This window comes from Euwallacea fornicatus, chromosome 3 (assembly GCF_040115645.1).
Source record: "Euwallacea fornicatus isolate EFF26 chromosome 3, ASM4011564v1, whole genome shotgun sequence".
Taxonomy (NCBI): domain Eukaryota; kingdom Metazoa; phylum Arthropoda; class Insecta; order Coleoptera; family Curculionidae; genus Euwallacea; species Euwallacea fornicatus.
In genome coordinates, this window is record NC_089543.1 from 1,966,352 (window position 1) to 1,983,220 (window position 16,869).

The window sequence follows — 16,869 nt, forward strand, 5'->3', positions numbered from 1 at the left end:
CTGCCGGAGGAAAATCGCAACATCAAAAAGAAAAGCACCTTTTCAATTGTATTAAGGATTTTCGCTAATAGATGACGCCTTAGGAAATAGGACACGTCTTCAATTTGCGATCTGCTTTATCAACAAAACAAAATGGAGAGTTTACTTTGGTAGAACGGTAGAACTTGTCAGTAATCAGTAAACGTAACAAATATCTTTTGTAGCCTGTAGTACCTATCTAGAAGCGCGCTGTAGTACAGAACACTTTACCGATTAGTCCCATTTGTGTTGACAAAGAGTTCCGGATCGTGAAGTGATCAATTATTCAGTTACGTGCGGTTGTTTTCCTATAGGTTTAGGACGACTGGTCATTCCCAAGAAAATTAATGCTGTAACTTAACAAAAATATGAAGAGAACACTATCGAAGGATTGGATACTATTATGTATTTTCTAGTGGTCAATTAGCATAAAAATTTTGCGATACAAATAAACATTTCGTCTTGGGATGGTCTCAGGTTATATTATAGATTGAAAAGTGATAGGCACAGGGAATTTAAAAGGTAACCAGATAGTCCATGCCTTAACAGTAGGGCATCTAATTTGTGAGCTCGTTTTTTAGTACTTCCTATGGTTTGAAATGTCAATTTGTTAAGGATAAACCCTGTATGATGTGAAAGTTCTGCACTTAAAGTGATGACAAGCCAAAATTCCTCATTTACTCAGGTATGTCCATGAAACTTTTTAAAACCTCATTTAATGACAAATCAAGTCAATTTCCCTGTAATTTTTTTACTAATTAATCAACTTCTCAGTCAATTAATTTAATTATTTTTTATGGATGTCAAAAGATTGAGATTCAGCATATTCATGTATTAGACAATCTTGGTTGGCAAGTGGTGTGTATTTTTTAGGCACAAAAAGTTTACTAATAGATTACTGATATCACCTCATAATACAAGAAGGTGGTAAGCTAAATGGACTTGAGGTGTAATTACCTTAGTCAACTTTGAAATTAATGGTTCTTTGAGGTAGCCTCTTATTGAAAATTGGAAATGTAATTGATTGTAGGATCTGTCATGTTGAGCAAAAAAAACTTCATATGATTAAAGTTGACAAACATATTTTTCTAAGATACAGGTATAGATTAACAGATCCAAAATTTAATGCCTAGTTTTTATTTTAATTTAAAACCTACTAAGCACAAATTTAAGACAAATATTTTGTCAATGAAAGTAAAAAAAAAGCGGTCAATGGAGAATTATCAAAACTGTTCAACTGATCTGGCTACAAGCTTAAAAATATTAATTTCTTACACATTTTGTCATTAGTAATATTATCTAGGTTATAACTCTATTATGCTGAAATAGGAAAATATAACACTTCATATAGCTCATAGAGTTTTTTAGAAGAAACCAGAAATATTCATCATGACATTTGTGCTTGGCCACTGATTTTCACGCCCCACCATAAGTATTCAAGTGAAAGTGAAATCACAATAAACTTATAGTTTTCAAAACTTTCCTTATATATCTTCACTTGACCTTCGGTATCAACCCAAATCAGTTGGTTTATATTCATTGACCCCAAAAATTGTTGAAAGGAACGTTAGATTAATTGAGCGAGAATCTAAATAGTAGGATAATAAGTAGAAGCAGATCAAAGCCCTTGTTTGTTTATTGTATGGTAAAATTATAGATGCGCTTTATTTACATTATCTGCTAATTAGCAGTATGAGGTTTAAATAGTACACCCTACTTAAGAGTAATTGTATGAGAGCATTGTGGACAAAATGCGCTTTGTTTGCTGTAAGGTCAATCAGAAACTGTTTCACAGACTGAATAATTTTCACAGTTATATTTCCCATCAAATACTTCAGTTATAAAAGTTTAAAAATGTTTGACCCTAATTTCCGCACATTTTTGTCAACTAATGCCATTAAATAGAAGGTTGTATAACCAACATCGCTGTGATGCACGATCTCATTTTTTTCAATTTAATAAATTCAAGGTCGGCATAAATTGTTTAATAGTATGGGCTTTAAAATGGCAATTCATAAGCATAGGAAATAGTACATTATGTCGTTTGTTCCATTTTGTAATAATTGCTCAATTTTTTAGTTAATCACGTAATTGAGTATATTGTAAATGGAAATGTGCTGGCGTAAATTCGCAAAATTTAAATAAGCATCATGGCCTTTCGCCGCAGAATTACTCTCTCGTTTATGTGGTTTGACAATTTACAATCATTTAAAGATATATCAAAAAATACTTCAAATACCATGTAAATGGAAAACATCCGGTAATGAGTTGGGTAAAGAGATACAACTTTTTCATAATTGATTATGTTAGTAGCTATTATAGTCCCCATATCCTAGAAATTATTTACATTTTCTATTTGCATGTAGATGCAATAAAAATGTATACCAATTCGACTAACATCGGTAGTGACACATATTTATGCAAAATCTACAACCACAGATAAGGAGATTGTGTGTATTGATACTTAATCATCTAAATTCTATCTATATCTAATGATCTAAATTGGGTGTTTTTGGTTATATATATATATTTGTGAGATTTGAATAATAAACTTTTAAAATTGACAATTTCTATAATTTCTCTTGATGGTTGCAGAGATACCAACCATACATTTTCGACCAGTACCGACAACCTGATGGTCAATGGGAGACCTCATCCACCACCAGCCCCCCCACAGTTCCTGCACGGGGTATAAAACGAAGTACCCCTAGTGAAGTTACCCGTCCATATGAGGAGTCATCTTGGGTATGTTGTCAACAGTAATTTTTTTCTTGATGAATGTGGTAAAATAAAAATCAGTCACTTTCCCTTTTTTAAACAAGCTGCTTAACCAACTGTAAGAGCATGTTTACAAGAAATGTTGTAATCATGTTATTAGGGTACTCTTAGTGTTATCGTAATTAATATTTTTATTCAGCTGCATAAATTTCGCGCTTTAGTAAACATCGAGCGATTTTTTTCTCTCTTATTATTTAATCAGCCGATAGTTCATGGTCAGTGGGAATGCATGTGAATATATCATCAGAAATTGCAGATGCGTCACTTGTTTGATTTGCGACTTAATACCATAAGGTTGAAAATGTTAGTAATTACTAATCGATTATAACTCGACCTATTAATTTTATAATCTAAAGTTGACATTAAATAGACGTTCTATCATGAATCCTTTATGTCATTACAGTTTTTGAAATTTTTGTGGTTTTATTAGCGTTATTCTTATCAAAAAGAAAGTGTTATCAAAAAAATCCAATTTCATATCTTTTGTATTTTCTGACTAATTTAGTCACTAATTAATTGACGTTTAGTTGCCTCATTTGTCGGGATTATTACTTTATAAGAATATGTATGGTTAATGCAATTGTTCCACATGAATGTTAATATGGTTTGAATTGCTCTCTTTGTGAATCGAAAGGACTTGAGGTATTGATGTTATTTGTAGTTGTGGGAGTTTTACGCATTGAAGTAGTTTTAATCGAAATTCCAGCCATTGCTTCGTGAGCATCCACTATATGCCTATTTGCGTTCCCTATCTCTATTTCAGAAGCCAATATAGTAGCAATTTCATGAAAGAAACAAATTACGATATATTCGGTTAATTTATTCCGCTATACGTATGACAGTGTATTTATACTTGGAGTAGCTCGGCCAATTTGGTAACAACAATTAGTTAACTACGCCGCTTGAAGGCAATAACTCATATGACTCATAGGGCAGCGGAAAACGATGATTTTAGATGTATTTAACATTTGATATTTTTCACAAAAAAAATACTTTTGTTGTCTCATTTCTTGTTTTTTTTTTTGAAAAACTTATTGCGTTTCAATTAAAATTCCCACATGCCAGTTATTAACAGTTAAAAACAAATCGCAAGTGTGTCATGAATCATTGCACAGAAGCAGCTCATAATTGTTTACTTCAGTCAATCAAGAAAATTCTCTCACAGTTTAATTATATAATTGGATTATATAGCTCGCTTAATTTAGCATATTGGGGCATATTTAGTTCGTTTAAGTTAACTAAAGCCTATGGCTATTACCTTTGTTCGCGAAGCAATTACAACCCAGGCGTAGGAAATTTGATCGGCTTATGACTGCCAATATAGCCAGTTGTATTCATTTGTTGGCACTTTGAATACTGTTAGAAACGTGATTGGTTGCGACTGATTTGTAATTGATCGTTCCATGAACAAACGTATGTAGCGGAGGACAACGAATTCTAAACATGGCAGTGATTTTCTTAATGAGCATTTTTGAGCGAGCAGGTTAAGTTCAATGTGCAAGTAGGTCGGATGTTTTAGTTTCGAGTTTTTTGAGTGAAATTCTAGGTGTGTGAATTTTCTTGAAACATTTAGGTACTCTCTTTTGTTTTTCCCTCTTCCACCACCTACTCAAAGAAGAATATGTTGAATAAGTAAATTTATTTTTAGATGGCTCCTCAAGACTTATCACACCAAATGGATAATAATGTATTAAACGACTGCAATTTACTGTTAAGACCCCAAAACAATATGAATGTTAGCCCTTCGGAAGGTGGAAACATAAAAAATCAAATTATTACATCTGAGCATGATGTCAATGTGAATCGAGTTCAGAGCCCTTTGAGGAGTAATTCCAAATATATGAGCACGCCGTAAGTACACTAAAAAAATCTTCTGCACAATTCTCAACGTTTGAAATTTCAGGTGGTTTCACGGAAAAATATCTCGTGAAGAAGCGGAATCCTTACTGAGACCACGGACCGATGGCCTATTTTTAGTACGGGAGTCGACAAACTTCCCTGGTGATTATACTTTGTGTGTTTGTTTTCAAAGTAAGGTTGAGCATTATAGGTGAGTTTATAAATGTTTTCAATACAGGCAAAGTGCTTATTGATAAGTTTCCACAGGGTTAAGTCTCATGGCAATAAACTGACAATAGACGACGAGGAATATTTTGATAATTTAGATGAGCTTATAGAGCATTACAAGAACGATGCCGATGGTCTTTGCACGAAACTAGTAAGCGCACTTCCAAAAGAAAATGAAACGTCCAAAGCCCTAGTCAAGAGCAGCTCAAAAGAAAGTGATGATCTTTGTGTTATTCCTGAACATGATTTAGTGGTGAGTTGTAGGTATATTTATTGTTGCATGAGTAATAGTCTTGGAAACGCTGAAACATCCTTGAAGGGATTCAATAACAATGTTTGAAAATTCCCTGTATATTGGTATTAAGTATACAGGATATTCCAAGCTGTAATGGTTAAATGTTAATTAGGTATTTTCAAGATTGGAAAATTTAACTTTTTCCATTTTTAGCCAAGACGGTAGTAAAAAATGGTTAAATCCATTTACAGCTGGTATCCAAAACAATTAAGTGTTCCTATTTGGGAGGCCTTCTATATTTTAAAGTGCCTTTGATTCTGCAAATGTTCTATTCAAAGTTTATCTCAGCCTACATTATTTTTATTTAATTTCAAACAACTCTAAATGTTTCTAAACTAACCGACTGTTTATTAGGTTTGCGAACCAATCGGCAAAGGCGAATTTTGCGAAGTAATGTTAGGAAAATGGAAGAATCAAAAAGTAGCAGTAAAGGTGTTAAAGGATTCCAGTGAAGCTGAGGCGATACTAATGAAGTATGTCTTTTCAATTTCTTATTCGATTAGTTCTTAACAGTATTTTTTTCAGATCCCTACATCACGAAAATTTAGTGAACTTACTGGGAATTGTCAGGAAAAAAGACCAAATATACCTGGTAACCGAATATATGAGCAAAGGAAGTCTCGTGGATTATTTACGCTCTAGAGGAAGACTGCACGTCTCCAAGAAAGACCAAATCAATTTTGCTTTTGATACGTGTTCGGGCATGGAGTACCTAGAAAAGATGCACGTGGTTCATCGAGACCTAGCAGCTAGAAACGTTTTAATAGCAGAAAACGGACGCGCAAAAGTTTCGGATTTCGGTTTGGCTCGGAACGAGAAAAACGCCACTTCCGAGTCTGCTAAATTGCCAATCAAGTGGACCGCTCCTGAAGCCTTGAAGTACAACGTAAGCATTTCAAATCTCTTCAAAAACTTAAATTAACAGTAAACATATCTTTAAGAAATTTTCAAACAAGTCAGATATGTGGAGTTTTGGCATTTTATTGTGGGAGATTTATTCATTTGGGAGAGTTCCTTATCCGAGGATAGTAAGTTGATCATTTTATTTTTAAATTTCACAGTTGAAAAATGTTTAATTTTTAGCCTTTAGCTGACGTAGTACGGCATGTGGAAAATGGGTACAAAATGGAGGCTCCAGAAGGGTGCCCACCTGAAATATACCAGGTTATGAAGCAGGTGAGTAAAGATAGATCGACTTATGTTTTGTTTGTATGCGTTATTTAAATGTTGGTTTAACCTTTGAAATCTTCGTTCTCTGCAATCTTAACATTAATTGCACTCGTCGTTCTTTTACATAAATTGAAGAAATTGATTTTGTGGTGTTTAAACTTCAGATATTTTCGTTATGAATTTGTATAGTTCCTTCCTATGTCATGGATAACGAATAATTTCCGAAATAATAGCCTTTATTTTACCGATGTAGTAATAACTTAGAATCTGAAACGATGCCTTATTGGGAGTTGGGATTTTAATTGCTTTTATATTTGTGTTCACAAACGATTCGTGCATCAACTCTTTTAATCCTTAATTATAGTTGTTATGAAGTCATGATTTTGGTAAATATAAGTTTCCAGTGTGCTTAAGGGAGGTGCGAGGTGCCTATTGAACATTATTTTGTTAAACAAGAGGTGTAATTAAAATCTAAGTGATGAGAAAAAATAACTTTTATGTAATATAATATTTCTCAATAGCATCGAAAATGCTACAGAATTACTGTGCATAATTTTGTAAGGTAAATATTTGTAGGAATTAGTGATTTTATTGCTAGAATTTTATTTATTTTTATTATAAGCTTAATATTTTATTTGTTTTTAAACATAAGATGAAACGTATTACTTTTTTTGGTGCTTAGGCATGGGAGTTTCATCCTGATAAGCGACCGAATTTCCACGAGGTGAAAAACAAACTTGCCCAACTGAAGCAGCAGACGTGAAATTCAACTTTGATAAGCGAGAAACGAATGGATGAGAATGCTAAAGGAAATGCATTGTGTGATATGTCTTAGTAGTTCACGCGACCCATCTGACTTCTAATCATTAATACACTTATGCAATCGTAAAAGATTTAATTTAAAGAAAAATGTACGGTGATTAATCTCATGTATGTGGTATGTGGTGTGGTTAATAATATAGAAATGTGTAACCGTAGTCTTGTTTTGGTCCAGATTTTTATCAATTTTGATCATTGTTTTCTAATGATCTTTCAGAGGAACTGGATGTTTGGCATGAAATAGTCCAAAGAGCCTTTATTATACTTATTTAAATACTCCATTCCATATTCATTAGAGCTTTTCCTGGTGGCATAGTGTGTCCAAATTTTCTGAACTCTAGGCATTATATAGATGCTGTAATTTTACTTTACTGACAAGCTTCAAATTAGTATTGAAAGGTTTTTTGAAAAAATTCGTAGGTTCTAAAAATAAAAATTTGATGTTATTCAATTATTAAAATATGGACTCAGATTCGTCTGCTATTCAAGGTTGTTTGACAAGAATAAAAAATTCACATTAAATAATTTGTATACAGAGTAACTTGCAACGCAATAGGCAAAGGACTAGGGTTTCTAGTGGATCTTAAAACGGGCTAATTTTTCAAATAATTTTTTTAAATTCAAGTCACAATTTCTAAGATACTGGCCTCAGAAAATGTATTATAAAGAAACATATTTTTTACATTTTGCTGAGTTTATATTTAGGTAATTGCTTTTTCGGAATTTCATATGAAAAGTCGACTTATTTTGAGATTATCTTCATACCTTTGTTCTACATCCACTGAGTTGCAAACGTCCTGTAGATCCTTTTTATTATGGTATGTGGCCATTTTAACTTTGGGTTCATTTTCCACACCCAATCCACATACACGATTTGGGACATGCCACCAGGTCACTTTGTTTCAGGTTGTTTTCATCTTGTTTTAAGTGTTACTTTCTAAGTATAAAAGCCGTAAACTCGAGTTCCTTGACAGAGTTTTTATTTATTTCTCCGTAGATATTTAGGCTTGTGTACTTAAATTTTTTAAAGCCTCCGTTGTAAATTGCTCGAGAGCTTAAAACCTAGTACCTACATTGCTTTGTAAAATGTTAATTGTTTTATCATCGTTTATTTAATAACATGTATATTTTTCTATTTGTCCCCTTTAAATTCTAACTGAATTTACAATAAAGTCCTTTTTTTCTTAGCACAGGCACGTTATTCTCAGTTTTTAGATAAAATTGGGCACCTAGGTAAAAAATTGCATGACAACCTATAAACCTCTCGGATGTGGTAGTTTTCTTGAGTACACTTTTTGATTTCACGTAGTAAGTCATATTAAGATTGACTCAGTGTGTTCACATCATGAATGTTTTTATTGAAACTACAGTCGCAGACGTCTCGTTATACATGCGGATTTTAAACTTTCAGATTTTACTTCGGAGGTGTTTATTCACGTTTTAAAAATTTTTGCTAAGATGTACAGAACGCTTCCCTTTCTGGGATCAGGTCTCACTTTATCATCTAAAATCTTTTTATGGTGTGTTGACAAAAACGTTTTTCAACTCTAATATTGTTTCAATATCTGCCAGATAATTAAACCGCCATAGCAAAATTGCACCTTTTCCTTGTATTGTTTGGGAAATGAAATAAGAATAAAGCAACTGGAAGTTTAACAGCAGTTTATCAAATAAACACAAATTGACATTTTATATAGTATTTATAAAAAACATAAAAAGTCTGATGTCTAACAAAATAATAAACGAGGAACTTCCCAAGAAGTTTTACAAACCTTACCTCAAAATCGACTAACAAACATATAAAAGTGTATAAAATAATTATAAAAACAATTTAAATATTTCGTAAAATACAATTATAACAAAAAATAATACAAGTATAATAAAAATCTACTTTGGTGCTAGTCAAACAGCCATTGGTTGAAACGGGCAAAAACCGAAATAACCAATAGACCAACAATAAGAATCTGAAACAATTGACTATCCCTATAATCGAGCTTCCTTGCCAAGTCAAGACACAGCCCGATATTGAACTAATTTTTGGATAACTACGAGTGAAATTAGCACCTAAATCCCCGATCAATACTGTCCAAAAATGAAATTTTTTATCAGCATAAGTTATGTCTTTCAGTTGAGATGGATTAATTAAAAAATAAATGTTAGTAAAATGAGAGAAGAGACAGTTTTGAATGGGAAGTGGTGCGAGTTTCAGTTGTGAAACCGGTGCCAATTGCAAAACTGCAATCGCTGGTCCTTTTTTCAATCAATTAGTAAGTAAAAATAGAAAAACCATAAAAAAGCATTTTGATTAAAACAGTTATAAAAAGTGGAAAATATAAAACTTTAAAGATTTCCAATAAATACAGAGCTTATACATATTAAAAATATGAAACATAGGCGCTGACCAGTGAAAATACTCGGCAGCGCGAAATTCTAAATCTCATAAACGGATAATTGGATAAAATTACAATAATGACCTACTAGAGTATGATACAATATGTCGCATCACTGTCCGTTTTTTATTTACTCTCTCAGACATGCTTCAGCGAATACAAACGGTAGAAAAAGGAGTGTAAATTGTTACAAATCATATCAATACTTATTTGTACCATTTAATAGATGGTTTCAATTTCGAGCAAGTTGTCTACTCGCCTTTGTCTAAGCAGTATTCTTTTCAGTAATCCTTTCGACATCCCAAGCTCCGCACGTCACTTACACTATTAAAAAAATACGTAATTCTAGATTTCTATTGGAAATACCTGCACCTGGGTCACCGCTTTCCACAGGCTTAAACTGCATTTATATCTAGTGTTATGTGAAATATGGATTTGAAAGTCTATAAGCGTTGTAGCTATTATTTAGAACTACGCCTTTGAAGCCGAATTTGATTTATTAATCAAGCTTAAAGTCCGAAAAATACTTAGACAAAGAGAGGTAACATAAGCCACTTCAACTAAGTAGAATAGGTACGTATTTTGAATCTCGGCTAACTACAACCCTGGCTAGAGAGGATGCAGCCTGATGCAATATGCGCCATTTGGTCTGCTATGTACACATTTTCCTAAGAAACGTTTTATTTATGAAATACAGTAAAAGATAAAACTCTAAAAATTGCCATCCGAGGCTGGATTTTATTGCACACAAACTTTTACTAATCACCATTTATAACAGTTTAGTATAAAAATTCAAATTTAAAAAATACAAAGTCTCAGAATAGCTGATACTATTATATATACTATACATATCCGTGCAAATTGATTTAATACATTTAAAACGTCTATGGTATCACACATGAAAATAAGGGATGTTAAAAAGGATAGCGGTTAAACATGGCGGACACTAAGCGGAAGCTGGTCAATAGCCACATGGTCTTCAGTTTCGCTCATAAACGTAATACGAAATCAATTGGAGATTTAGCCCTAACATAATTGTTCTTATAATCATTTGGAGCTGCCTCCAAATACCTAAACACCATTCATGGAAGATTATATTAGAAATTCAGAAAATAGTTTCTATAAACACCTAGAAAAGCTAATTGCTAATCACGAAAACGTATGAGTAATTAGAATTTTCCTAATAGTTTTTTACATTTAATTACATACAACGGCCTATGCAAAAACAGACAACATGCAATATATGTTAATTAGATTATATTTGATTTTTGAAAGTAAAATTTCAAGCGTAAAGAAAACCTTGTCTTGATACCAGAAACTAAAGAATATTTCAAGATACAAGATACAACACTAATTATTTTGCCCTTATAATCTTGACAGATAAGTCATAGTCTCAGGTTATAATATTTAGAATAATTGCATGTATTCAAGATTCACATCAAGAATAACTTCTCTATTTGAATTTTGTTTTCTCCAAAATTAAAAAAATGTACCTACCGCTTTCACTTACAACTCTCAGTCAAGATTTCGGTTAAAGTCTCTTAAAGAAACACAGACAAATTCCTGAACAAACCATCCTCCCTTAATAGAAAATAAACTTGCCTTTACATCACAGGTATGCAACTAGTAAAACAGCGACAAAGAAATATTTCAAATTTAAAACATCAAAATTGTTGTCAAAATTAAATCATTAATTCGGTGTATTGCTTGTTGCATAAATCGATTTATTTGACTTTGTTAGTAAGCTCATCCTGTAGCCTATTCGCCCTCAAATTGCCAGTTTTATGTCCGCCTAGAAATTGAGTAAACCTATAAAAATTACGTACTGAAGACCATGCCCTTATACGTGGTGTATCTCAAGGAAGGCTGGATAAATGGCAGGGCAGCAGAAATATTAACGCAAGTTTCCAGTCAGGTACTCGAGCTGGACGATTGTTTTTTAAGCTAAACGGTCTCTGCACAGTATCCGCTTTCATTAATAGACTAGTATATACAATACCCTGAAATGTCTGACTGTACCGCGTTAACTTTGAAGTATGACCTTTAGAGTCGGCTTTAAACACCTCCTTTTTACGCAAGGTTCCTAAAACTAAATTAGAATTATCTCTGTAGTAAAGAAAGTAATAGAAAAAAGTATTTACAAATAATATAAGAAAAAAGAAAGTTTAATAAAGTAACTAATTAAATTGTTGCAATATAAAAAAATGTTTTTATTTATCTGCACAATCCTCGAAAGAAGCTCATAAAATTGCTAGATTTCAAATGATTCGTTTCTCCAACCTTTCAAATATGAATAAAACCTAGGGAACTCCTCCCATGCCTAAAAAGATTTTATCGAGGAACAATCTTAAATATTACATTTCAACTAAAATAAACCATAGCAAAGACGCAAAAATCGAGCTTGCGGTAGCCGATTTGCAAGACACTTCGACTAGAATTACCACACTCCATATATATAAAAATGTTACAATACATAAAAAAAATTAAAATTAAAAGTTTAGCAATCTTGTGGAACTCTTTCAGTTGCGTCTGCGTTGCAATGGGGTCGGCCCTGTTCCTCTATAATGCGCAGCATTAAATTTAGAAATGAACCTAAAAAAATTGTTGTTTCACTGCGATCTATGGTTTATGAGCAATAAGGGAAGTGCTTAAGCCGAGAGGTCATGAATTGTAACGCTGGATGACTAGTGCAGAAAAATCGTGAAGCTACCGTCCTGCCCCACTTAATACAGAAGATAATCGGTTATACATGTATATCTTTAAATAGGTATGTATAATTGCTACTAGATAAATAACCCCAGAACTAACGAGCACCTCTGATGGGCCGCGACCGCAAAGGTATTCAATACAAGTTATTGTGATATGGAAACACTAAATTTAAGCAAATCCCCTTCTGTGACCCCCCCCCCCCCAACGTCGAGCTTTATAACTATGAAATTGAATTATGCGGAGCTTTAAGCGCTAATTCACTACCCCATCCATTAAAGGATGTTCTATGTGTTTCTGGAACATCACCCTATACTAGTGACCCATCAAAGGCGACGTCATATTGGGCCGAGTTACCGTACTAAGATTTCGCCTAGGGGGCCGCTGCCGGTGTGTGTGGTAATAAGCTAAGGGGCTGCGGCGCAGGTGCAATGCGCATGCGTTAACACCAACGGAAGGGGACGGCGCGAGGCCTATCTGCGCCCTCTTTGACAAGGGGCTTGTGGAACTCGCGGCCTGGTCTTGAGTGAATTGTTGCCCAACAGTGTTCACAATAGTACTAGAACATCCCAGGGATTATTCCAGTTCTTAAAGTATCTCCCAAATTGGAATTTCAAAAATAAGAGAAATCAAGACGCGTAGTTAAATTTTGTTATAGCATGACTAGATGTAATTGATAATTTAAAAAATGTGTGAAAAATGCTTAGTCCAACATTGTAATATGAGATCTGCATTAATGAAATCCCAATAGCAATTTCGTACTTAGGATACTACAAATTACCAAATTGGAGGAAACCGGGGAAAAATGGAAAAATTTAGAGGAAAAATTCTGAATCTTCAGCAAATTGAAACTGCATTCTTGAAATCTTAATTCGATTTCGATTGTTATTTTATCAAGTTTAATTGTTTTTTTTAATGTTAACTCGAAAATTAACCAGAATCGATATTTAAATTTGAAAACATTTCAAAACATTAGAGGGAAAGGTATTTAATATTTGTAAAATGAGAATAAAATTTTAAATCACCATAAGGAGGTGAATTAAATAAAAGTAAAAATTTTAAGATAAGAAAAATTTGCATTCCATTTGCAATTTTTAAGTGTAATGTGAAATAACAAAGCGTTAAGGTTATCTTTTTTAAATTGAACATCGAAAGCATGACGTTGTACGTTCAAATATACCACTTTTGCCTTAAATGTTGTTCTATGAGGTGCTGGTCTTCACGCTATACCTCGATAAGGAGGCATTTCCTGAAAACGTTTTAATAAGATTTTATTCATAAATTAATTTGCACTACATGCAACGAAATAAAAATATCTGAAATTTTCTCAAACCTCATATAATTAGCAAAATTTTTCCGCTAAAAGCGTTTTGATTTTTTTTTGCTTTCCTCCAGTCGAGCAACATGGTGTTTTCAAGGCAGTTATAAAATAGATCTACTTACCTGCAAGCAAGTCACATTGGCGCAGAAAAATGGTGCGAATTTGCCACCGCACCTCTGGCCCTGGCATTCATCACACATTTGGTCATCCAGTACATATGGCTTCACTTCTACCCGTTTGTCAATGTCGCCATGTTGCAACTGAACAAATCTAGCACTTATGGCCGCTATGTAGCTTTGCTGGTTGCTGAAAGCCACTCTTCCAGCTCCTTTTGGATATTTTAATTCCGGATCTGTGTCTATGCCTGCATAACACACTCCACCATACAACCTATCCATTATCATTGCTAATTCAACTGAAATAAAAGTGTAGTTTTGCAAAATTTTAAGTACGAATATATAAAACTGTTAGTAATGCAAAAAATTAATCGTTAGTGCCCCATTATTAATCTGGCACATAATTGTCATTTAATTTTTAATGATCATGTTTTGATAAGTGACTATTGAATACGTACCAGCCTTAAGAGGTCGTGGAACACCACCAACAAAAACGGTTTTCCTAGGGTCAAGGGGCATGGACGCATCCAAAACGAAATCTGCGTCTGATAACCTCCATGGTCGAATTTGTACTGGTTTATCTTTGATTGTTGGAGAAGAAACGCAGAGGTACAACTTATCTTCATCCGTTATACATGCGTCGATTAGACTTTGAACTGAATTCTCATCCTGTACAATAAAACGTAAGTGAACTAGTTAGTCTTACCGGATTGCATGGAAAATTAATTAAAGTCGGTTACGGCCCTGGATACGCGATTTAATGATTTTACGTGCCTTCGGCCTAAAATGGACGCCAGGCCGTCGAGCTTATGAAAAATTGCTTTTTCATCCCTGAATAGAATTCACATTTCTCTATGCCCCAATTTGGACGAAGCTCAATCTCATTCTTTACATAATCAGAATCAAAATTAATGTTTTAAGGGTGTGGCCTTTGGCCTTCATCATAAAAAAATCTTTTCTCCAGAATATTAAAATTAATGCTTTTAAGATGAAATGTACCTAGGCCTAAATGGAAACTTTTTGCCTCAACATTAAAAGTAACTCACTTGAAATAACAAAAAGGCATATCCCTTGGGTGGAAAATACGATTTGCTTTCTGCCTTGTGAGGCCAGTCTACTACTAGCGGTCCGAATCTCCTAAAACTCACAGTAATCTCATCTTCGTCAATATCTGGAGGGAGACCACCTAAAAACCCGAGAATTTTACTACTGATTCAGTTGTTTTCGGAACATTTAAAGATAAAGTGGAAAAATAACGATAATGACGTTTCTTACCAACGAAAACTTTTCTTGAAAATCGCTCACCGCCCTCCGACCCTTGAGAATGGGGGGATGACCTGGAGGGCGAACTCAACGGCTGAGTTCCTAAAGTGCCATCAACCAAATGACTTGGTTCTTCCAAAAGTACCGGTCCAGCCTGATCGTCTAAACCTGGGAAGTATGGCGATTTTCCTGAAATAAAGTTTTATTTATGTTTCACAGAAAATTTATCTATCTTGTCGTCGCTTTATTTAATTGCGCCAGCTGAAATTGATGACTGAAATCCAGAAAAATATATCTAGCGCAAATGGAAAACCTTCCAGGTCGCATTTCCATAAATTTCATATTAGATGTTCGTTTTTGCCGGTAACACGTTTCTGCATTGCCAAACCGGATATATTCGTAACAGCATGAAACTAGCTACATTCGTGCGCAGTAATATGCAGTTACGTTGATTTAGGGATTTTCTCGTTTCCCTTGATTGCTAATTTAAGGTCGCGATATTTCTACCAAATCACGAAATTTAAACGCTGTAATTATGACCTAACATGATGTTTCAACACTATCAGCATTTTTGTCCAGTCATGTCCTCACGAGCAGTAATTATTTAATGAGATGAGACTTTTTCCTAAAACAGCTCCACCCTTATTAGATGAATCCAGTCTATGGCTATATTCACCAGAAGATTGATTATTCGAGCATTAGAGTTAAGCCGAGATTTTATTCTATGCGGCTGTCAAAAGCAAATCCCGTACGGTTGTTTGGAATTATAATTTGTCGGATACGAGAGGACTGGATAGGAATGCCCCCTAAAATTCCAGGGAAAAGAGAAGCCCAACACTAACTTAATCCTATTTATGGAATTATATCACCTAATTGGTGTCGATTTATCTTTAACTCCTGGATCTGAGCGGAGGGGCAAAGTGACCTTAATGTTTTATTTGCGTGGGTATTCTGAAAATAGAAGCTTAGCGTTAGTGAGACTTAGTTCTAAATCCCAACACTTTTCTGATTAAATAGACTGAAGGAAAATAACTATAGTTGCTGATACAAACAACAAAACAAGCAATACCATGAAGCTTAAAAAATTGTTTGGAAACTAATAAATATTTTAAACTGCCTGAATCCCCTGTCTCAAGCTTGTTATGTTCAACCAACATCATGGCGGTAGATTAGTTTTTAAGATTATTGTTTGCATACTAAGACTCAATACACATAAGGGGTGTGTAATATGGAAAATGTCCAGATAGGTGGATAAAGACTGCAAAAGACTTAACTGAAAGCAAATTTCGTATCAATGGTAGGTTTGTCGCTCAACCCAGTTGCAATAATCCGTTTTACAATAATTCTCAAGTAAAAAAAAAATTTCATTACAGTTATTCTTGTTTAACGAATCAACCTCATTACTTGACTCACTACAAAATTATTATTTTGGCCTAGTCAGCTTATTCAAGTTACTCTTGATTGTGAAAAATAATTTCTTTGTAGTTAGTACGATTTACTAAAAAAAGTCGGATTAGTTTAGCTTAACCAGATTACTATATATTTCTTGAGAAAATCTCTAATAAAAAAAAATTCCTAATCGAAGACCAATGTCGTTAATTCACATCCTGTCTTAACTACTATAAAATATATATATATTTTTTTATATTATCGAATTCACCTAAAAACGTGACTCTCTTTCTCTTATTAATATGCAAATTAATTAAAATCAGTTCATGATCTTAGCAGGTCAAGACTTCCAGCTAGAGCCAACTAGCTCTGATTGCACCGGGCAAAAGGGTCCGCCCATTTACTCAACCTAAAAATATCCCAATCTAAGCCTAACCCGAAAGCTAGACGCGTCTCGCAATGTACGTATATATAGAACCGACCCCATTGCAAGAGACAAGTATCGGAATGCCCCATTTTAGCCACCGAGTAGGGTAT

At 33.9% G+C, this 16,869-nt stretch overlaps 2 protein-coding genes across 5 annotated transcripts in view; one reads left to right on the forward strand and one right to left on the reverse strand.

The window, feature by feature from the left end:
* The first annotated feature begins 133 nt into the window (after positions 1 to 133).
* Csk (C-terminal Src kinase) lies at positions 134 to 8,334 on the forward strand. Of its 4 annotated transcripts, none has more exons than XM_066302476.1 (11): positions 134 to 540; positions 600 to 703; positions 2,614 to 2,763; positions 4,445 to 4,647; positions 4,700 to 4,846; positions 4,903 to 5,116; positions 5,513 to 5,631; positions 5,684 to 6,044; positions 6,100 to 6,186; positions 6,242 to 6,334; positions 7,011 to 8,334. In XM_066302476.1, the coding sequence occupies exons 2-11, from the start codon at positions 674 to 676 to the stop codon at positions 7,089 to 7,091; spliced, it is 1,485 nt and encodes a 494-aa protein (XP_066158573.1). In that variant the 5' UTR covers positions 134 to 540; positions 600 to 673; the 3' UTR covers positions 7,092 to 8,334. The 4 variants fall into 4 exon arrangements, with proteins under 4 accessions (XP_066158573.1, XP_066158574.1, XP_066158575.1 ...); XM_066302477.1 differs by having other exon boundaries at positions 134 to 537; positions 598 to 703; XM_066302478.1 differs by lacking the exons at positions 134 to 540; positions 600 to 703; positions 2,614 to 2,763 and adding an exon at positions 4,178 to 4,342.
* Positions 8,335 to 8,792: 458 nt separating this feature from the next.
* The window catches only part of orb2, a 51,562-nt gene continuing 43,485 nt past the window's right edge, over positions 8,793 to 16,869 (reverse strand). The window contains exons 4-8 of the mRNA XM_066302473.1: positions 14,956 to 15,132; positions 14,727 to 14,866; positions 14,139 to 14,349; positions 13,687 to 13,979; positions 8,793 to 12,802 (exon numbers count right to left, since the gene is read on the reverse strand). Of these exons, the coding sequence (XP_066158570.1) occupies positions 12,686 to 12,802; positions 13,687 to 13,979; positions 14,139 to 14,349; positions 14,727 to 14,866; positions 14,956 to 15,132 (938 nt within the window). The 3' untranslated portion in view covers positions 8,793 to 12,685. The remainder of the gene's footprint in view (positions 12,803 to 13,686; positions 13,980 to 14,138; positions 14,350 to 14,726; positions 14,867 to 14,955; positions 15,133 to 16,869) is intronic.

Excerpts from the sequence above, each read along its gene's own strand:
- Csk (XM_066302476.1), top strand. The coding sequence starts at position 674 with ATGACAAGCCAAAATTCCTCATTTACTCAG. Across the intron at positions 4,648-4,699 it reads TCCAAATATATGAGCACGCC|GTGGTTTCACGGAAAAATAT; the intron begins GTAAGTACACTA and ends TTGAAATTTCAG. Across the intron at positions 6,335-7,010 it reads TATACCAGGTTATGAAGCAG|GCATGGGAGTTTCATCCTGA; the intron begins GTGAGTAAAGAT and ends TTTGGTGCTTAG.